Source organism: Ananas comosus, linkage group 3 (genome assembly GCF_001540865.1).
Source record: "Ananas comosus cultivar F153 linkage group 3, ASM154086v1, whole genome shotgun sequence".
In the NCBI taxonomy this organism is placed as follows: domain Eukaryota; kingdom Viridiplantae; phylum Streptophyta; class Magnoliopsida; order Poales; family Bromeliaceae; genus Ananas; species Ananas comosus.
In genome coordinates this window covers 12,098,132-12,120,463 of record NC_033623.1, presented here as the reverse complement: position 1 = coordinate 12,120,463, position 22,332 = coordinate 12,098,132, and the positions used below count along the sequence as shown (strand labels likewise).

Below are 22,332 nucleotides of genomic sequence, written 5' to 3'. Positions count from 1 at the left end.
TTTCAACAATCAAGAACCTGAACTTTGAATAAAATTTTACTTGGGCTAAATTACACTTTTAGTCCTCAACCTATGAGGCATGTGATACATTGGTTATCAAACTTTAATTTATTGTAATTTTGCTCAAATTTTATAGACTATTAAAATAAAGTTTCGTAATTGACTTTAGTTAATAAAATATAGCAATATTATAATTAATGAGAACTAATAATTAAAATGACACGTCAACTCCATATCATCAACACATTTAACATGTCGGTCCACTAAATTGGATTGTAGGATTTGATTACAATAATTTATAAAGTTTGAGCCAGAAATTATAATAAATTAGTGTTTGACGACCAAAGTATTATGTAACTTATAGTTTGAGGACGAGAAGTGTAAATTTAGCCTTTTATGTAAGTCCTTCAACTTTCAGATATCTTTCATTTTAGTCCTTAAAGTTAAAACTATTGATTACATCAAGTGTTTCTATGAATTGATCGGTACATTACATGAATACATTAGTTTTTATCCACTTTATATTTTAAATAAATTCGACAATTCAAATTTTATATAGAGAAAAAATTATAATTTAATGGGTAGTAATAGTGGTGGAGTAGGAGATGTAAAAGGACTTGGTAAATTTATGGTATATAGATGTACAAATGAGATTTACTTTCTAATAGAAATACCGACAAGGACTAAAGTAAAATTATTTAAGGATTTAGTGATCATTAGCGTACGTCAAACTTGAATGCTAGAGTACAAAATATAACTTAGCTAAAAGTTCGGGCACTAATATATATATAGTGCACTTTACAAATTTGCTCTTCACCATTGAAACTTCCCAATCTCATCCTCCATGGGTTCTAAAATTATTTTTTTGTTGAAAAATGCCTAACGTACGTTGACACTGGTTGAATATATGAACAACTTGTTCAGTAAATTTTTCTAATTTATTTAAAATATATATAATATTTGATTGATAAGTAACACGATCAAATGTCTATAATGGATAAAATATTGGGCTTGCAAGTTGTTTTTGCAGAATAAAATAAATTAACTCTTAGGTGAAATTAATGTGGTATTATATTAAATCATAGATATCAACACTTTTTAAGGGATAAAATTCAAACTTCTATATTAATTCGGATCATATGAGAGAATCTTTGTAACCTCTTATTCTCATTCTTAAGCTTTTAAACTTTCAAATTCATATTCTTAAATATTTAAATTAACTTGTAAACCGTCAAGCTTCGTTTATTTTATGTAGAAATAACTTAGCTGTAAATGTGAATCAACTAGGATTCGAACTTGGTAACTCGGGTATCAACCACTAAGCCCTTTACCACTTGCTCTAGGGACAGTCAGTAACCAAGGTAAGCAGTTATAGAGCATTATCGGAGTAGACCGGCAGTTTGGATTCAGCTCAATTCAACAGGACAGTCGACCGAGGGCAAGGACCGATCGATTGAGCTAAGCTAATGCAGCTGCTTCCACCTACCATACCTTAAACTCTCCTCCATTGTCTCTCCCTCATCTTCTTCCCCCTTCTCTTTTCTTCTCTACAGTTCTTTTTTTCTGTATAGATTTGCATACCTATTGTGCATGGATGAGCCATTTCTCTCCCTCTTGGACTATACTCTAATGTGGTAGCCGACGACCCGAAATTGCGGAGTATTTCCGAAATTGCGGAGTATTTGAGCTCGAAGCATGAAGAATGTCCTTCCATTTCGACTTAAAGTTTGAAATCTCGGGTAAACACTTTGCATGTTGGTTTCTTTTCATACTTTTCTCTTTAGATGAGTTCTCATACCTTATGGTATCATTCTTAATGTGATTTGAATTTATTTTGTTATTTTGGATATTTTACATACGATTGAAAAGCCGTATCAGCGAGAATGAATAACGTACGTATTCTTAGATTGGTTGTTTATGATGAGCTATTTTGAAGAGCCACATGTACGTGTACGAGGGGGAAGTGGTGAAGTGGTGGAAGGGAGATGCGTATGATTGTTGGTATGTATTGTGACACTAGATATGCCCATATGTCATGATTACATATAAATGTCGAAATCAGAGGTGTATGTATGTAAATATCATCAGTATGTGCTGGTATCTGGTTTCATTTATAGCATAGCATGGACGTCGTTTAGTCCACGTTCCGCAATATGTTGGCAAATTACATTATAAGTATCACTATGAGTATTTAAAATGATTGATTAATTATTAACTCTCTGATATAGTATCCCAACCATCAAGGACAAGGATTGTGTGATCAATTTGTTTTGTAGGTAGGTCTAGATAGTATATCTGGGAGTGAACTATCTGGTGAGAGAACACAGTTTTAACTCATATCTGCAACAGTAGTAGTAGTTTATATTGAGCAGTGATCTTATTTTATGTTTGAGTATATTTAGAATTGCCTTACTGCATTATTTTGTACTGCTCCTCAAGGAACAACAAGTTTTCCTAACTATTTAAGGGCCCCTTTGTTTTGGTTTAAGTGGACTGATGGAACTTAAATTTCATCAATTTTATTATTTAATTTGGTATAAGTCAAAAAATATAGTGTAATTCAAATTATGTTAGACCTCTACTTCACCTACTCTCGACTTTCTCCTATAAATTGTCAAACTCGACTTATGCCACACTCAACCTTCTCTAAAAAATTTATTAAACCGTAAAATCTAAACTCTACTTCTTTATAATTGGTTAGAATTATCTTTTTTATAATAAATTAGGATTATCTTTAAATAATAAAAAAATTTTAATTAGATAATAGGTTAAATTTTATAGCGGTAAATTTATCACTATATTTAGGAGATAACGGGATCAACTTACTTACATCAAAACAAACAACGGAACTCAAAAAACTAATTTTACCAACACCAAGTTACATCAAAATAAACAGAAGAAGTAATTGAATTTAATTGTCAGACTGTACAAGTTACGTCAAAACAAACAACAAAAAAATAATCATACTTTAGGAAAACTCAAACACCACTGCACCTGACTTACGTTGGATTGACAGATTCGTTAATCCAAATGCCCCCTAAATGTTGCATTTTCATAATATTCAAATTTTAATTTGTATTTGAATCTTATGAAAGTGCGATAGTTACAATTTGAATAGAGGGGATTTGAATCATGCGTGGCAATCTTTATGACGAAAAAATTATCATCGTTTATCTTATTTCGCCTAAAGAAATAACATTAAAGGCTAAATCATCTTAGGGATAAAATTAGTGGTTAGCCCATCTTTATAAAAGTACAAAGGTAACATTTCTGATTAATTAACTAAACAACAATCAACATATGGTAGGGGCAGTTGAAACCGTCTTTACCTATTGTCTGCATAATAATATTTGTAAAGATGATTTAAACTCTCTTTACAGATTAATATTTGTAGGGGCAATTTAAACTGCCTCAATAGATTAAAATTTGTTAAGGCATTTTTAAACCTCTTTATATTGTTAATAGATTATGAATAAAAATATCAAAAAAATAATTAAGCAAAAATATTAAGGCGATTGAAACCGCCTCTATTATATGCCTCTAAGTTCCACCGGCGGTCGTTCAAACCGTCTCTACAATATAGAGACGCTGTCTACGCCGGCGGTTTAGAGGCGGTTATAAAAATCGCCTTTACGAATCGTAGAGACGATTGAAACCGTCTCTACGATAACTATGGCCGCCTTTTCTTGTCGTGACACTATGCTTTTTCGGCCACCAAACATAAAATCATGTAAAAATCATTTTAATGCAATTGATAAATGTGTTTTGAACCTTTACCGTTTTGTCTACTTATAGCCATCTCTCATAAAAATCTTTATTTTTTGGATTTCATATTCTTACTATATTTTCTAATTTGATATCTTTACATAGTTTGTTTTTTTTGATTAAGCAAGCTTCCTAAATTTCAAATTAAAGAGTGAAGTCATAAGCTCGAACTCAAGAGCAATGGAATCAATCTGAATACCAAACAACTAGCTACTTTAATTATAATTAATTAATTTAAATTTTTTTAATGAAATCTCGATTATTTTCAATGTAACTTGATTTAAAGCATTTTATTTTAGTCCATTTTAAAGTTTACATAGACATATAATTTCAAAAAAATAAAAATACAAAATTTATATAGTAAAATAAGATTTATTTTAATTTTGCAAGATACTATGTACATATTTCTTGCTATAGGACTTGTTTTTCTTTAGAGAGATAGATAACACGCTATTCATTTTATTTATTTTATTTAAAAAATAAATTTAGTTAAAAATATGAACTAAGTAGAATTTAAATTTGAGATTTCATGTATCAACTATCAAGTCCTTTATCACTTGCTTAAGAGACGGTGGGTCTCGCTATAGGACTTGTAATGGCACGATCAGGTGGACCGTGGGATGCTTCCTCGAGAAATCTCCACCGTATCCGCACAAAACTCGACGCCCGAACCCAGACAAATTTAGCCGGGCCCCACCGCCCACGGCTTGTCCACTAGCACCGCGCCATTTATTGTGGAAATTATCCCTGCACCCGGTGTACCCTTACAGGCTGTACACCGCACACAGCCAATTGTATATTTTTATCCCATTCTTCGATTTTTTTTTAAATATTTTGTTCTGAATAAATTTTAATTTGTCTCCCTATAATTTAGCCCATTTTTATTTTTATACTTTACAATTTTTCAAAAAATTACACTTATTAAATTTATTTTTATTTTATCATTCTGTATTTTAAAAAGTTATACTTAACTATTTTATTATTATTATTATAAAAAAAAAATTTAATTCGACATCCTATTTGATCGTATATTTGTTGAATACAATAGGGATAAAATTATGTGGTAGTTAAGTGTAAATTTTGAACCGTAGAAAATTTAGAAGCTGTGATTAATTGTGGAGATTAAAGTGTGTGATGGAACAAAAAAAAAAAGAAAAACAATATAATTATATATATATATATGTCGTTAAAAGACAATATATTGAGAAACATATGCAACATATTTAAATAGTTTTTTGTACGAAGTAATTTTTTTTTTAATATTGTATATTTTTTATTATATATTTTGTCAATATATTTATAATATATAAAGATAATATTGTATGCAGATGTGCACCGGGTGCAGGAAACAATCTGACCCTTTATTACGTCCAAATCCGCTTCGGTGCCACGTTTCCACCACCCCCCCAAGCAATCCCACGATACGTTTCCTCATCTGACAACCTCCCCGCCAATCCCCACATTGGGCACCCCCTAGCGCATCCCGCGTCCGTCCGAACCGCATCAGACGGCTCAGAGCGATCGCATCCGCATCCCGGCTCGTCCTCCTCCGCGAACCCACAAGCGTACCCCGAAGCGCTCGCAGGGGTTCTCGCCTCCCTTTCCCATGGGGCCTTTGAAAGAGAGAGTTCCATTTTTGACTAAGAGAGAGAGAGAGAGAGAGAGAGAGAGAGAGAGAGCTCTCTCTTCTAGGTTTCACACCTCCTTTTCATCGTTCTCTCCTCTTCGCTTTGTTTGCTTCTCCCACTTTTTCTCTTCCTCTTCTTCTTCTTCTTCTCCTCGCGTACGAAGGAGAGAGAGAGAGAGAGAGAGAGAGAGAGAGAGAGAGAAGGGAGAAAGGGGTTGGAGAGAAGGAGACAAGCGAGGGAGTCCGAACCTCCACTGTTGCGTTCCTATTTCACCTCGGCCTTGGGGATTGGGGCGTTTTTGGCTTTAAAACACACAAACACGCACTCTCCCCCTCTCCCCCTCTCTCTCTCTCTCTCTCTCTCTCTCATAAGTAGAGAGAGAAAGGGCCCGAAAAGTGAAAACAGAGACTGCGGAGTTGAAAAGGCGTCATCTCTTTCTCATTTTCATTTTTTTAAAAAATATTATTGTTTTCTTCCTCTGTACGGGAAAGGCGGAGAGAGCGCGGTCAACCGAACCCCACTCGCTCGCCCTAACTTTGTTTTTATTTTATTTTATTTATTTTTTCACCCGTTGGTCACCGCGGATCTCATCTCTATTTTATTTTATTTTTAATTTTCACTCTCTCTCTCTCTCTCTCTCTTTCTCTCTCTCTCTCTCTATCCCTCTATATCTTTCTCGCCTCTCACAGAGACCACATGCAGTAGAGAGAGGAGCTAGAGCTGGGGCGAGGTTCGATTTCTTTTTTCTTTTCTAAATTTTTTTCCTTTTGGCGATTAATTTAATCCGTGGGATTGAGTGGAGTTAGGGTTTTGAGGGTGTAGAGGGGAAGGGAGAGGGAGAGAGAACGAGGTGCTAGCGACTCGCGCTTGGCTTCCTTCTCTTTCTTTCTACCCTTAATACCATTTTTTAGAGAGAGAGAGAGAGAGGGAGAGAGGGAGCGAGCGAGAGGGAGGGAGCTTAGATTCAATTTTTTGGGTTCGCAAAACCCATTTTGAATCACCATTAGATCTCCTCCTCCGCCTTTTAGGGTTTCTACTTTCTTCTTCTTCTTCTTCTTCTTCTTCTTCTTCTAGGGTTTATTGAGTGCGTGGTGGGTCGGTAGGAGAGAGCTTTCGAATAGATCTAGTACTCTCTAGAAGACTCTTGAGCTTGGGCAAAGAGTTGAGCCGTTCAGATGAGCTTCGGGGGCTTGTTCGATAGCGGCGGCTCCGGCGGTCTACTATCCGGCGGCGGCGGGGGCGGCGGCGCTATCTCTCAGCCGCCGCGGTCCCTCCCTCACAAACCCACCATCTTCAGCTCCCCCGCTCTGTCCCTCGCCTTGGTATGTGTGTCTATATATATACCCTTCTCCTACCATTATCATCATCATCAACAACCTTTCACTGTGTATTTATAGCTATTTTGTGTGATTTGAGATTTTGATTTTGATTCTCTATGGAGCGCAGCAAACGAATATGGAGGGGCAAGGAGATAGGAACTCGCTCGCCGTGGTCACAAACGTAGGAGGAAGGGTTTTGGATTCGGCGCAGGGTGCGAACAGGGAGGAGGAGAACGAGAGCCGATCGGGGAGCGACCACCTCGACGCCGTCTCCGCCGACGATATGGAGCCCGATCCGAACCCTCGCAAGCGGAAGAAGCGCTACCACCGCCACACTCCTCAGCAGATCCAAGAGCTCGAAACGTAGGAGTTGCATCCCTCAATTGCTTCTCCCGCTCTCTTTTCTCTACGTAATTAATCAAATCTCATAGTGTTAGTTTTTTTTATTTATTTATTTTTTTTTGGAATTTTCTTTTATTTTAGGCTCTTTAAGGAGTGTCCTCACCCAGATGAGAAGCAAAGATTGGAGCTCAGTAAACGGCTTTGCTTAGAGTCTCGCCAGGTCAAGTTTTGGTTCCAGAATAGGCGCACCCAGATGAAAGTAACTCTCCTAGCTATATCCAAATCTAAATCCATGATTTTTCTTGGTTCCTTCTCGTTTCCATTTGTTTTGGTCTATAGCGATCGGTTTGTAATATGTATGTCACTCGATCCTAGACGCAAATGGAGCGCCACGAGAACACGATCCTTCGGCAGGAGAACGACAAGCTCCGGGCGGAGAACTTGGCGATCCGGGAAGCGATGCGAAACCCGATCTGCAGCAGCTGCGGCGGCCCGGCGGTGCTCGGCGAGATCTCTTTAGAGGAGCAGCATTTGCGAATCGAGAACGCCCGGCTCAAAGACGAGCTCGACCGCGTCTGCGCGCTCGCCGGGAAGTTCATGGGCAAACCCGCGCCGGCCGTCGGGGCCCCGCTCCCTCTCCCGATGCCCAACTCCTCTTTAGAGCTCGCCGTCGGCACCAATGCTTACGCCGCTCTCGGCGCCGTGCCTGCCGCCGCCTTGCCCGCGCTCACCGACTTCCCGACGACCGTCTCGAGCCCGCTGGGCACCGTCATAACTCCCGCCAGGACCGCAGGCGGCGGCATTGTCGGGGTGGACAAGTCGCTGGAGCGGTCTTTGCTGCTGGAGCTCGCGCTCGCCGCGATGGACGAGCTGGTGAAGATGGCGCAGATGGAGGAGCCGCTGTGGATCCCCAGCTTGGAAGGCGGACGGGACACGGTGAACTACGAGGAGTACTCGCGGGCTTTCCCGCAGTGCGTCGGCGTGAAGCCCGTCGGCTTTGTCTCCGAGGCCTCTAGGGAGACCGGCATCGTCATCATCAGCAGCGCAGCGCTCGTCGAGACTCTCATGGATGCCGTGAGCAAGAAGCAACTATCTATATCTCTACCTCTTCCACCATTGATCTTCGTTGGTACTACTTTATGATCGCTGTACATGCTGTGTTGAATGCTTCGTATGCAGGCTCGGTGGTTGGAAATGTTCCCTTCTATGATTGCTAGAGCGAGCACCACCGAAGTAATATCTGGTGGAATGGGCGGGAGTCGAAATGGTGCACTACAACTCGTGAGTTAAAACTTGATAGATCTTCCTTTTATACTTAAAAACCTTTTTCAGAGTTAATTTTTGATTACTTAATTGTTGATTAATATTAACAAGATGCATGCGGAGCTCCAAGTTCTCTCCCCATTGGTCCCCATCAGAGAGATCAACTTCCTCAGGTTCTGTAAACAGCTCGCGGAGGGTGCTTGGGCCGTCGCCGACGTATCCGTCGATGCAATCAGGGAGAACCATTCTAATCCAACGGCTAACATGAAGTGTCGCAGGCTCCCTTCTGGGTGTGTGGTGCAAGATATGCCCAATGGCTATTGCAAGGTACTTAACGCAAAACCCGCGCTGCATCCCCATTATTTATGCTGTTCACACTAACGCTTTGAAAAAGCTTAACCTAATCACTAGTAAATGATGGTGTTCTCTTTCTAAAGTGTTTCTTTGGTTGGTGGGAAAATGGATATGCTAAACATATATATATATTACTGCTTTAATGTGTAGAGGTGTGACACAAAGCTATTAGTGCAACTTGGGTTTGTGATGCCCGTGCATTTTATCTGCATTCATTAGTCAAGCCCTAACCCCGGGATTTTCAATGCCTCGTTTGGGTTGCGACTTGCGAGCCCACTTAATCTTATAATATTAACTGGGTCAGCGAGAGCTTAGCTCGGTAAATGAGTTTCTGTAGATCTCGCCCCTTCCTAAGCATTTCATATCCCATAATGTTTATTTAACCGTTTACGAGATTTAAAAGTATTAGACGCTTCTTCTACTCATCGGGACCAGCTTCTACAGGTAGCTTCTTGTCCTCATTAACGCCATCTTTAATCTCACTCAACTCGCCCCTATTTTTAAATTTTTGGGGTTCGCCCTTGTTTTCCGTATCTCCTCTCTCCTCAAACATCACATTAAATTGGTTCAACCCCTCGCTATTTGTGCTACCGCTCTTATTAGATTAATAAGATATCGAGCTGCACGCTTTTACGTAATTAATCCCGTTGTTTCTATTCCCATCTTCTTCTCCTTATACTATGGTACTCTGCCGATTCCTCTTCAATTTAATATAATATTTTATATTCTTTTAGATATATCTCCTACTTTATTATTAGAGTAATATTTAAATAGGAGCTACCCTATCTCTTTTTCTTTTTCTTTTTTTTTTTTCCTCTCTTCTCATTGTCCGCATGTCGATGCGCACACATAGCGAGCTAGTAGTCAAACCCCTGCAGCGTTTTTGTATCTAACTCTCCACCAAAGCCACGGCCAAAGCGCTAGCCACCTCGAAGAGGTAAAACTTTTCGTCATTACGTGGTAATGTGTACGCGCGGCCACGGGAGGCGCCCATACCGTGGTCCGGCGTAAGTATATTTACAACTGTTACAGGTGCTAGATGGATGTGTGGGCGAGTGAGGAGACATGCATGTGAGAAGTATTAATGAGCTAACGGACGCGATTTGGTGGTGCAGGTCACATGGGTGGAGCACGCAGAGTACGACGAGGCCGCTGTGCACCAGCTTTACCGGCCGCTGCTCCGCTCCGGGCTGGCCCTCGGCGCGCCGCGGTGGCTCGCCATCCTCCAGCGCCAGTGCGAGGGCCTCGCCATCCTCATGTCCTCCCCCGGCCCCAACCTCGATACCGCAAGTGAGATTTCTTCTTCCTTTTTTTTTATTCATATTTTCATCAGTCCTATATCATCTGAGATTTATTAGAAATTTATAGTTACTGTTTTTAATTAATTATATATTATAAATAATTTTTTGTCATACTAGTTGAGGTACCCGCACAATGCGGCGGATAATTAATATTATATTTAATTTATAATTAATATTAGAAAGTATATTTTAGTCAAATAACACAATATTAATAAATTGTCGTTACTTAAAAGTATTCTTTTTCACTGCTAAATAAATTTTAGAATTAGTATTCAAGCAAAAAATTCAATATAGAGAAGCAAAATAAAAGGAGAAAACAATATTTTTTTTGTTCATGGATAGAATAATATTTGATGAAAATTATATTATTGAGAATATATAATTATAAAGTGTTCGCGCTTCATGTCCGAAGTAAAATATTATCGTTAGTTGAAGCTTAATAATTTTATTCCGCTAACTATTAAGATAATAAAATANAATGCGGCAGATAATTAATATTATATTTAATTTATAATTAATATTAGAAAGTATATTTTAGTTAAATAACACAATATTAATAAATTGTCGTTACTTAAAAATATTCTTTTTCACTGCCAAATAAATTTCAGAATTAGGATTCAAGCAAAAATTCAATATAGAGAAGTAAAAGAAAAGGAGAAAAATAATTTTTTTTGTTCACAGATAGAATAATATTTGATGAAAATTATATTATTGAGAATATATAATTATAAAGTGTTCGCACTTCAGGTCCGAAGTAAAATATTATCGTTAGTTGAAGCTTAATAATTTTATTCCGCAAACTATTAAGATAATAAAATATTTTAGAAGAAAAAATAAGTGAATTCGGTTTAGAGTTTTGTGCTTATACAAATTAATACAAGCATCATTCAATGTGGAGTCCTTACTCAACAAAAAATCCGGTTCAAAGATGGAAACTATGAATCAATTGGTCTGGTTTGGTCTAATGAAGCAAACCAGTTCAAGCAAAAAAAGAGAGCACCGGTTTGGCTTAGGCAAAAAAAAAAGGAAATTTGAGCCAGTTTAGGGTAGAGGCCTTACTCAACTTTAATCGGTTCGGTTCAAACAATTAAAAAGAAAATGAGGTTCAAAAATGAAAATGTATAAAGCAATTGGTTTAGTTCAGCCCAATGAAGCAATTTGACTCAGTTTGGTTTAAGTAAAGACAGAGGAAAACCATATTTGGTTCAAGCAAAGAAAGATAAAATTATTTGGAGGACTTGAGCCGATTCAAGGTGGCACTCATACTTAACAACTCAGTTCGGTTCAAATAAAAGAAAAAAAAACCGTGGAGCCCACAACCAATAACATTGAAGAGAATGTTGCAATGTGGTAAGATTTTGGAGAAATAATAAATAGTAATAGATAATAGATGTTTTTAATTAACTGTTGCCTGCACGTGATTGTTATGCCACAAAAAAATAATTTCAGAAAGTCTTCTAAACTTTAGTAGACTGTAGATCACAATCTAAACTTTCAAACATTGAATGTTATTGTAAAAAAATAAAATGTTATTTCGTCTATCAGATTATAGTCGTGTGTTGGCTCTTTTTTTTAAAAAATATGTTGTTAATTATTGCATAAAATATAAGGTTTATTGCATAGGTAGTTTTATCTTGTGTACTAGTGGATTTATAAATTTATTTCTATAAAATTTTAATTATAAAGCATATTTATCTAAAGTAACATAATTTTGATGAGCGTATCTCTTGAAGTTAGACTTTTTCTTTATGAAATGATTATTTGACCCTTCAGCAGCTAACATTTAAAATATGTTTAACAATATTCCTTTTTATCTCCAATATTTTGTATTAACTTTTGTATGATTCTTCCCATAATGTCAATTATGAATTCTGAAAAAGTTTTTTGGAAAATCTATTGTTAATTTACAAGGGCATAATGGTTCAGTGGTTAAAAAAGGAAAATATTAAAGGTGAATTAAGGACTTTGGCTAGAGAGATAAATTTGTACATTTTGATATTATATATAAAAATTAATCACATTAGTGGTCCCAACCTCTGATTTTTTCAATTGGTTCCTGACGTTTTATTATGACCCTGTCGACCATGATTTTGTTAATTTTTATTGAACTCAACATGTGAGCTTCAAAATCTTCAGCAAGTTGAAGAAAATGGTGATGACACTAAGAAAATTAATATTTAAGTATATTTATTTTTATATTTACCATACTTTAAAGCATTTTAAAGTAGTCTAATATTATTAATTTGAAAGCGTGGGCAAATAAAAAATCATTTTGTATATATCAACACTAGTTTCGATAAAATATTTTTTAATATCTTAGACTGTCGAAAGTTTTTTAAAATTCTAACACTCGGAAGCGTTGAAAAAAAAAAGAAAAAGAATTGAACTTTATCATTCAATTAATTAGTTTGTAATGTGGTGCTTTATTTGTAACATCAGCATATGCTATTTTGCAGAGACGGTGGTATGTGCTATATTTTATAGATACGTTTAAGGAAGCTTTTCGTCCTCCAAAAAGCGTCTTTATGATGAGATCTTGTAATGTTGAATACTGATTTTTTTGCTATGAGCCCATGCACTAAGTAACAATCCTTGAATATCTATGTTTTAAAAGGGTTTCTCGTCTTGTATTCTTGTTGTGCGTTACATACGTACGTTACGTAACGGGGGTTTATGCGCGCGCATGCAGCGATAACAGCAGGTGGGCGGCGGAGCATGCTGAAGCTGGCGCAACGGATGACGGACAACTTCTGCGCGGGGGTGAGCGCGTCGTCGGCGCACAAGTGGACCAAGCTAGTGGGCGCTGCGGCCGTGGCTGCGGCAGGGAGAGGAGGCGGAGGCGGGGCCATGGGCGTGGAGGAGGAGGTGCGGGTGATGACGCGGCAGAGCGTGGACGACCCTGGGGAGCCGCCCGGGGTGGTGCTGAGCGCGGCGACGTCAGTGTGGGTACCGGCGGTGCCCCCGCACCGGCTCTTCGACTTCCTCCGCGACGAGCGCCTCCGCAGCCAGTGGGACATCCTCTCCAACGGCGGGCCTATGCACCAGATGGCCCACATCCCCAAGGGCCACCACCACGGCAACGCCGTCTCCCTACTCCGTGCCGCTGTAAGTGCCAAACCCACCCTTATAATCCTCATTAATTGGTCCATTCACTATTATATAGCTTTGCTTATTATTATTATTATTATTATTATTATTATTAGTGTAGAGCTACTATGCATTGGAAGTATAGAGGATTGGATGGTTTTGACTTTTTGTCATTTGGATTAATAATTATACAGTTGAGATGATTGCGGTCCTCCTTAAAATTGAGTAATTCACAGGATAATAATATTAAGGAAAAACTTTAAATATCATTTGTGCGGTTTCACACTTTCTCATTTTAGAACTCTATGGTTTAACAGTATCAATTTAGTATCTTGTGGTTTCCTTAATTTTTTATTATTTTATTATTGGTTCCACTAATTTTTTTCGTTAAATCAGTGATAAAGTTAAAACTAAAGGGTATTAAGTGAATATTCGATAAACTTAGGTGGGATATCTGAAGTTTTTTATATATAATTTAATGAAATATTAATGAAAATGTTGATGAAAAAAAAAATGAAATCACGGGATACTAACATGATATACTTTAAACCACGGGGCATTAAAGTGAAAAAGTGCGAAATCATATAGGTGGTATTTGAAGTTTACCCTAACATTAATTCAAAAATTAAAAATTATCAAAGAGATTGATCTGAAGACCAAAAAGAGTTAGAAGTATCAGATACACTATGTTTTCGATAGTATAGTAACTCTACTATTATTATTATTATTATTATTCAGATCAATGCTGCCTGTTCATCCAAAAAAACATGCCTAAAGTTCATCCTGGCCGGACAAGGATCAATATTTTCATACTAATTTTATAGTTCTTTTAGGTTAAGATGGATAGAGTTTAGCTGAATTATAAATTATTTTCAATCAACTGTTTAATTTTTTAAAGTTTGGATTTTACCACTCAACTAATCAATTTGTTTGATTTGGGTCACTAAACAATTGTTTGACTTCAAAAATTAAGCTAATTATTTTAATAAAATTATATATGTTAGAATTGAAGAAAATGTGCTAACTAAATCTGTTAAAACAAACGATGTAATCAAATTTTAAAGTTAAAGTGTCATTGACCGACTGAAATTAAACAAATTAAAAGGTTAGATGGTAAAATTAAAAATTTGATTACATCGTTTGTTTTAACAGATTTAGTTAGCACATTTTCTTCAATTCTAACATATATAATTTTATTAAAGTTAAAGTGTCATTGACCGACTGAAATTAAACAAATTAAAAGGTTAGATGGTAAAATTAAAAATTTGGAAGATTGGATAACGGACTCAAAATTTTATAATTTTTAATTCTTTTAATATTAAGAAGTTATCTAAATTTTTGATAGGCAAGTGTAAAATTTATATTCTACTTTAATATGTACAAGTAGTATTTTTCTATTCCATCAGTGGCAGCAGTGGTTTTAGCTTCCTAGCTGTTTGCAAATATAAGTAAATTTTGAGATTTTACTTAACCAGAATGCAGAAATAAAACTACAAATTTTTTTTTTAAAAAAAATAACTTGGTGCATTTGATTTAGTTGTATGAAGTTTTATGGAATTATGTTGATATAATGTAATGCTCTACTCCCATTACTTCCGATATATTTGAGGAATGTTGTTAGGAAAAAAAAAAAAAAAAACTCTATATCTAAATTCTCAAAGTAGGTTTGGAAATCCCAAAGCCTTTTGTGTACCAAAAAATAAAGTTATAAATTTCTCATTCAAATAATTAGGGTTTAAAAAATTTGAAGTGAAAAGGCGAGAGGAAGCTACGGCCTATAATTTACTGAAAAGTGAAAAGGGACAAGTGGGCAACAGCCAAACGTGTACGTAGCTCAGCGAAGATCGCAGGGCCCAGACTTGTAATGTAATATATATGGATATGGATAGTATTGGACCTACTCACATAATTCACTGTTTCCTTTTTCATTGATTTATCCTTGTCCCTATCTCGGCGCTTTGTCCCTATGTTAGCGTGGGGTCAGGGTGAAGAGAAAAAGGCGAAAAATAAAATATAATATAATAACAATAATAATAATAATAGGAAAGAGGGTAGATCCGTAAAAAGGTGGAACGTGGGTTGACATGACTGACTGACAGCTGTTTTTCTCTGACTCGTTACGTCATGTGTAATGAAAACTTCTCTCTCTCTCTGTAGCTGCTAAGATTTTAACTTTTTCCTTGGGCTGTAGGACACACACTCAATTAGCCAGCCTCAGTTGGCATTTCCGTAATTTCATCACATCTTTTCATGCCCCGCCTTTTCTTATGGGTTTGGCAAAGTATTAATTAATTTAGTTTTATTTTCTTAGAAAAATATTGAGTACATGTAGGTGTAGGTCTTAAATTCTTGGTGTTTTTTTTTTGGTTTAGGTTTACTTTTTTATCTTGTCAAATTTTAAATGTGAAGATAGTAATGTACTGTAATGTAGAGTCTGGCTACTATATTCCTGTGAGTATTGATTAATTTTTTTGTACTTAAAAATTTTCGATTGTTAAATCTACTTTTTGACCATTTCAATCTGTCAGATCATACTATTTAATCAATCATTGAGAATAATTATTATTTTAGCTACATATCTTTTCATCCAATGGTAGAAATTTATGAATACAAAAGAGTTTTTACTCATAAGAATATATAGGAGCCTTAGCTATGTGATGTACACCTTGTAAGAGAGTGTACAATAGTATTTTTCAAAAATAATATCTAAGGCTTTATTTGAGTTATTTTAACTAATAGTTTACTTTTATTTTTTGTGAAATTTATTTCTAATTTTAGTTTGTTAGAGTCATTTGATTATTAGAAGGTTTATGTTATATATTCTATTGAATGATAAAACTTATTGAATATAGAATATTAAACTAATGGTTGGGAGATTTATTTTATACATATTTTTACTATTTAATCATTGTCTCTTAATAAAGTTATTAGATTTGTTAACAATAATATAGAGATTAGAGATTGGTGAGAAAATTAGTTTTGTAATATCTATAAGAAAAAAAAAATGCAGGATAGAAAAATAAAAATTAATCTAAAATGCATTATAGAGATTGATAAATTATAATAATACAGTGATGTCTTGTAAAAAAAATTATACAATATAGCAAATAAAAATAACACTGAGGTATAGTATAGTAGAGTGGAATTAAGCCTTATTTTTAATATATTTTTATTCTAGATTTTGAGTTCGAGCCATGTTAAGCTTGTGGTTTGTTTTGAGTATAAAACATTAAAATATTGTTATCCAACAATTTAAGCTTTTGGAGCCGAACTGATGTTTTGCATTATTTTTACCAACATATCTTGGATTTATCAAAATGTTTTATTGTGAGGAGTATAAAGTTATAAATTACTTTTCTCCAACATCTAATAGATTAAGCTTTTGAATATCGGCCGTTGTCCCGTATTGTTTTAACAGGTGGATGAATGTAGGGATTAATTTAATTTTTGTAGGGATTAATTTAATTTTTATACAACTTCCGGATACTAAGTCCGGAACAAATTATACGCACGTCTAATTTTCTTAAAATGTTTTTTTTTTATTTTAGATAATTATATTAATATATGATTCATCAAAGATCAAGTGGTCCGGCATAATTTTATTCTATACTTTCTACTGAATTTTTGACTTGAACCATCAACATTTGAAATGCAGGCCGCGAGCGCAAACCAGAGCAGCATGCTGATACTGCAGGAGACGTGCACGGACGCGTCGGGGTCGATGGTGGTGTACGCCCCCGTCGACATACCGGCCATGCACCTCCTCATGAACGGCGGCGATGCGGCGTACGTCGCCCTCCTCCCCTCCGGCTTCGCCATCCTCCCCGATGCCAACCGCTCGTCCCCTGGGTCGCTGCTCACCGTTGCGTTCCAGATCCTTGTCAACAGTCAGCCCACCGCAAAGCTAACGGTCGAGTCGGTTGAGACAGTTAACAACCTAATCTCTTGCACCATCAAGAAGATCAAAGCCGCTCTGCATTGCGATACTACTTGAATTATAAGGTGAGGAAATTATAAAGAGAAAAAAAAAAGAAAAGCCGAAGAAGGGTTTTGATGGCAATGGGTTGAGTCAAGAACGAACCGCGCGCTGGAAAAGAACCTTTGCTAGGTGGTAAGGAATTATGTACGGAGTCAATAGTCCTTNTTTTTTTTTTTTTTTTTTTTCTTTCCCTGGTTGTATGCATGCATTAGGGGAAATTTTAGATGGAGAGGCAAGCGACCTGTGTTTTATTGTTGTAACGCTTCTTTATTTTGGTAGGTTTTTTTGTTTATGTTTTGTAGACAAGTAGTTGGACGATGCTGACCAAGTTTCGAAGTGTTATAATTGTTGCTTTGTTTTAGTTGGGTATTAAATGCCGGGTTTTAGCTTCGGTTTGCCTGAAGGGCTTAAAAAATCTCTTAAACTCCGGTAGTCTGTTCCAGACCCCTTAACTCGAGAGACTGGTTACATTTACTAATTAATTGGATGAACAAAAATTTTATGCACGATTTATGTGAATAGTGTCAACATGATCTATCTACAATGTTGTGGTATATGTGAATAGCGTCAACAGGATCTACAATGCACCAGTGAAATTTATACACTGGATGCAGGAAAACAACTTATCACCATTGCACTAGATGTATGACATCAAGCATGGTAGACACTCACAAGAATGGATAGATCATATCAGAAAGCTGCAAATAGTAGGAGGGGCAAGAAACTGCTCATGTCAACAAAATACAACAAGTGAAGAAGTTTTCTTGTCTGGTTTGGTGCTCCTACAAACCTGATGCATTTCTAGATCCAACATAGTACAAAAATTAAGCCGAGATTTACAAGGATATAACAGCCTCTAGTTTCATCATAGCATTTCAGCATATTGCTTGAACTAATTCTAGTTATCATCATCATGTAAGTTCATAAGCATCCAATTGCATACACTGCTATCATTCCCTACAGAAATTTCATTATTAACCCTACAAGGAAACTCCAAAACACCCAGGATATGAGTTCAGCTATCAATTGAAACCAAGCTTTGGTCAAAAGCTCTTCCAAGTAGCAAGATTTCTAAGGGGCTTTAGCTGTTTCCCTCACCAAAGCAAGCTTCGCCAAAAGCCCAGAGAGTTGAAGGAATGAGCCTACACCATCACATATCCTCATATGAGCAAATCCTGTTTCCTGAACACAAAATCGGAGAAATACAGTCTTCAATAATCAAGAGAGGGTTCGAATTCTATAAAGCAGACATATAAGTTGGCCCATTTAGCTACCTTCAAGAATTCCAATTTCAGATATTCAGCCATGTCGTAGTTTTTTATGATGCGGAAGAGAGTGGTGATTATGTCGGTGGGAGAATAGCCCAAATCATAGAGCTGCTTCAGGCCAGAACAGGCATCGTCGAACCTTCCTTCAAGTACATTACGAACCATATTCTTTACATGCAACGGGTGAGGTTGATCGCAAACCTGTTATTAATATGATATGTAGAATCTATATTAACTCCATATAGCAAGTAAAGATGAAAGGCAACAACAGCTATATTTTGTTCAGACCTTAAACACATTCTCCTGATTGACAAATCGGAACCCACTGAATGTAGCCTGCAGATTGTTCAGAGCTTGCCTCATATCACCATCGGCAGTAAATATGATGGCTTCAATACCTTCTGGCACATAAGGGACCTATTAAAGTGTGAATAAGCAAATTAGGATGATTCAAATTAGTATACAAAATTAACTGTTGTCCTCTACTGGATTGTGAAATAAGTCTGGGTTGCAATCAATATAGCAAAAGTAAGAAAAGAAAACTAACATCAATAACCTTGGCTATGACAATATAGCATCAGAAAACAGACGCAATAATGTAACTGAAAGAAAGCAAAATACATGCTACATTCCAGATGCTTGGCTTAGCAGACATGTCTCACGGATTATCAACTTCACTGCTTTACAATATCAGTTCACATGAATTGTACAGATTGAAAATAAAACCACTGGCAAATGAATTTCCGCTTGTCGTTTACAGCAAGTATAACAGTTGGTTTGTAAGTGTTAAGGGAGCGACTGACAGGCAACGCACTGCATTCATGTACTGTGCAGGTACTCATACAGCTATGTACATAAAAATAATAGCCATAGAGCCCTATGTCCCACTTAGATGAGGTTATATTGCATACGTATATCAAAACTTTATACGATGAGAATAAATACAAAGAATATGGCATAAAGCAGAAAAGTAAATGAAGTCGCTGGAAGAGAAAAGACATAATTTTGTGTGCTTATATTTGAACTTTTTTATGAGAACATGGATTTGTATGATATAATTATGATGATGTCAACAAGTTCAACTTGTTGGTAAGTTCATGATCTATAATGAGTTATATCAATGAACCAACTACTATACTTAACAATTAGAGAGCAGTCATTAGATCATAAGCCAGCTCGTATCTCCAGCATGAGACTTACTTAGCAATATGGTGAAGTGCTTAGAGAACTTGGCACAGGCATTTCTGCCCTATAAGGTTTGCGATCTGCTCAAATCAACTAGCTTTCACACGTGAGAAACACGGTAGTGCAGGCATCTTCAATGATCACTCACACGAAATAAGGCATAGGCCCTGAGCAAGGCAACTAGGAAATTCGATATGCGTAAATAGCCAAATATGCAAAGGCATGGATGACGTTTTAAGATAATGCTTCTACTGCAATCGGAGAAGGATAAATCGAGAGTACTGAACAAGTGATAATACCATAGTACCTGTAGCTATTAGTCAAAATTCAGGGAAGAAAATGGTGTTACATGATATTAATTTTCAAATAGCTTGCTAGTTATAATAATATAACCCTAAAATTACTAAATTTAAGATACCAGGGAATCAGGGATAATACCACTCGGTCACCTCAATGCAAAGTAGAATGCTTGACTGAAGCACGACTGCCATCCCTTCAAGCTTATGTGGCTCACAGATCTCAGAACTAGTACTAAACGGATCAAGCATGCATTTTAAGAACCCATGAGGAAGGCATGGATCAACGGACTACAAAAATTATTCACAAAGGGTGTTGTTAGAAAAACCCTCTCAATTTCTTAAGGAGGCTACAAACGTTTGGCCCTGCATAGTATGACATGACACCAATAGCAAGTTCTGGAATCTAAATAGCCGTAGCTGGCCACTTCCAACCATCATAAGATCTACTTCCTTTAAAACAAGATACTCTTTTCTAACTATTCTCGTTCACTCAAGGGCTGGAGGTAATAACCGATTTAGAAGCCTGACCACTATGGTTGCCATTTACTATAAGAGCATCAGTTATGTTGATAAGCTATTGATCCCTATCATCAAAAGATAAGCATTAAATCAAAAGTAGATGAATCTTAGCACCACAACGTGTTATTTAATGTCCTTATCTATGAAATTTTACTTTAATTAATCATCATAAATGAGCATATTGATCATAATTACACCTAAGGAAGTTAAGAAGGATATAAAACATATCCTGATCACCATACTGAAGAACTTTACCTTCTCAGCTGCCACTACAATCATAAGGCGACTGAGAATCTCTTGATCAGACAGCCTCGAGAAGCGAACAAGGGCGCATCTGCTCTGAATGGGCTCAATGATTTTAGATGATGTGTTGCATGCAAGAGCAAACCTTGTGGTGTTGGAATATATCTCCATGGTCCTCCTCAACGCCTGCTGCGCCCCAGATGTCATGCTACACAATTCCAACATCAGAACAAGTTCATCAAAATAGCCAAAAACAGCTGAATAAATCATTGGATATCTATGCCCCCTAATAATTTACCAATCAGCTCAAATAAAATACCTATCTGCCTCGTCCAAAATTACAATCTTGTGACGCCCAGGCGACAGGGTCACTTTCTTTTGCGCGAACATCTTTATCTTGTTCCTCACGACATCGATACCCCTGCGATAATCAGATGAAAACCAAATCAATCTCTCATAGATCAATGAACAATGCACATACAAAACAATCAGTCATTCTACCTATCATCAGATGCATTGAGCTCGAGAACCGCTTCACGGTAATTAGGCCCTAAGAGCTCATGAGCGAGGGCGAGTATGCTCGTCGTCTTCCCAGTTCCAGGAGGACCCTGCAAACCAAAATTTAATAGAAAAAACGGAGCACAAATACTGCTTGAAGATACATTACCTGAGACAACTAAAGAAAAATTGTAAGCGCGAGGTTCCTATTCGAGGGAATGCCCAAATGAGTCTAGGGTTCTGAGATCTAAGGGGCCGTTGGAGCATACCGATAGGATGACATTGGGCATGTTTCCGTCGCGGGCGATCACTTGGAGGCGGGAAACGGCGTCGGCGTTGCCGACCACGTCGGAGACTCTGGTGGGGCGATACTTCTCGACCCATGGGATGTCGTAGTTGTTGGCGGAGGCCGAGGAGGAGGAGGAGGAGGAGGAGGATGAGGGAGGAGGAGCCGGAGAAGAGAACGACGGAGTGGATGAGGTCGCCATGGATGGGCTCGGAGTGAGCTCTGAGGAAGAAGACGATAAAGGGAGAGAAAGAGGGGGCAGAAGGAGAGGGGAAGGGGAAAAGGGCAAGCTCGTAGCAACCCTCGAATTATGGAGGGAAAGTGAAATAGGCGAAAGGAAGATCGGTTTTTACCCGGTTAGATCAGGCCCAATATGTGTTAGTGGGCCGGACTGGGGCCCGATAAATTTCTGGTCGGATACTGTTTTAGTTAACCCGGCAAAACAATCTTTCTTTTGACCTACCTAAACCGTTCGATAATTTTTGACATGATATCAACACAATTTTTGAACAAGGGCAAGCTCCGGTTCGCAAATTTAAAAACGGTGGGGCCTTGCCTTTAATCAAATCAGTGTGAATAAGTTCCCATGTACACGAATGGTGACGCTAAAATGAAACAACCCGTTAAGGTGAATGAAGTTGAAACAATTGCAAATCAACTCCTTTCTCATAATAGAAAACTTCTGTAACCATTGAAATACTTATGTGATTGCGTCGCATAGAATGGTATTTGCAAATTGCGAGATCAAAAGAGAAATGTAGCTATTCAGTATCTTGTAGAAAGTTATTAGTATGCACGACATTATTCTTATACATTGCCATGGGACATGCTCTTTCTTACCAACAAGTGTGATCTGCTCAACTTGATAAGCTTTTGTTAGAGCTATCAATGGGTTGCCCAGAACAGGCCCAGAACTAATGAAAATGAATGATTCAGAGGGTGGGAAAAATTGGAACAAACTGACGCGGGCTAAAAGCATAAAGGAGCTTAAAAACT

General features: G+C 37.1%; 2 protein-coding genes across 2 annotated transcripts; one reads left to right on the top strand and one right to left on the bottom strand.

The window, feature by feature from the left end:
• On the top strand, nucleotides 5,573–17,551 carry LOC109707714 (homeobox-leucine zipper protein ROC5-like; the record flags this gene model as incomplete). The annotated part of the gene is given in 10 exon segments (XM_020229214.1): nucleotides 5,573–6,715; nucleotides 6,840–7,075; nucleotides 7,196–7,313; nucleotides 7,430–8,128; nucleotides 8,234–8,335; nucleotides 8,429–8,644; nucleotides 9,787–9,961; nucleotides 12,662–13,077; nucleotides 16,715–17,202; nucleotides 17,211–17,551. Coding segments are annotated over 9 exon segments (2,448 nt in total).
• On the bottom strand, nucleotides 17,744–21,654 carry LOC109707716 (replication factor C subunit 4). The gene is made up of 7 exons (XM_020229215.1): nucleotides 21,320–21,654; nucleotides 21,054–21,160; nucleotides 20,872–20,973; nucleotides 20,565–20,760; nucleotides 18,595–18,723; nucleotides 18,313–18,507; nucleotides 17,744–18,220 (listed from the first exon to the last, which is right to left on the bottom strand). The coding sequence occupies exons 1-7, from the start codon at nucleotides 21,536–21,538 to the stop codon at nucleotides 18,110–18,112; spliced, it is 1,059 nt and encodes a 352-aa protein (XP_020084804.1). The 5' UTR covers nucleotides 21,539–21,654; the 3' UTR covers nucleotides 17,744–18,109.

Bases quoted from the DNA above. Each gene is read 5' to 3' on its own strand.
- LOC109707716 (XM_020229215.1), bottom strand. From the start codon at position 21,538: ATGGCGACCTCATCCACTCCGTCGTTCTCTTCTCCGGCTCCTCCTCCC. The intron at 21,161-21,319 runs GTATGCTCCAAC...TTTGGTTTGCAG, and splicing joins TGCCCAATGTCATCCTATCG to GGTCCTCCTGGAACTGGGAA. The intron at 20,761-20,871 runs GTATTTTATTTG...GGAATTGTGTAG, and splicing joins ATTTTGGACGAGGCAGATAG to CATGACATCTGGGGCGCAGC.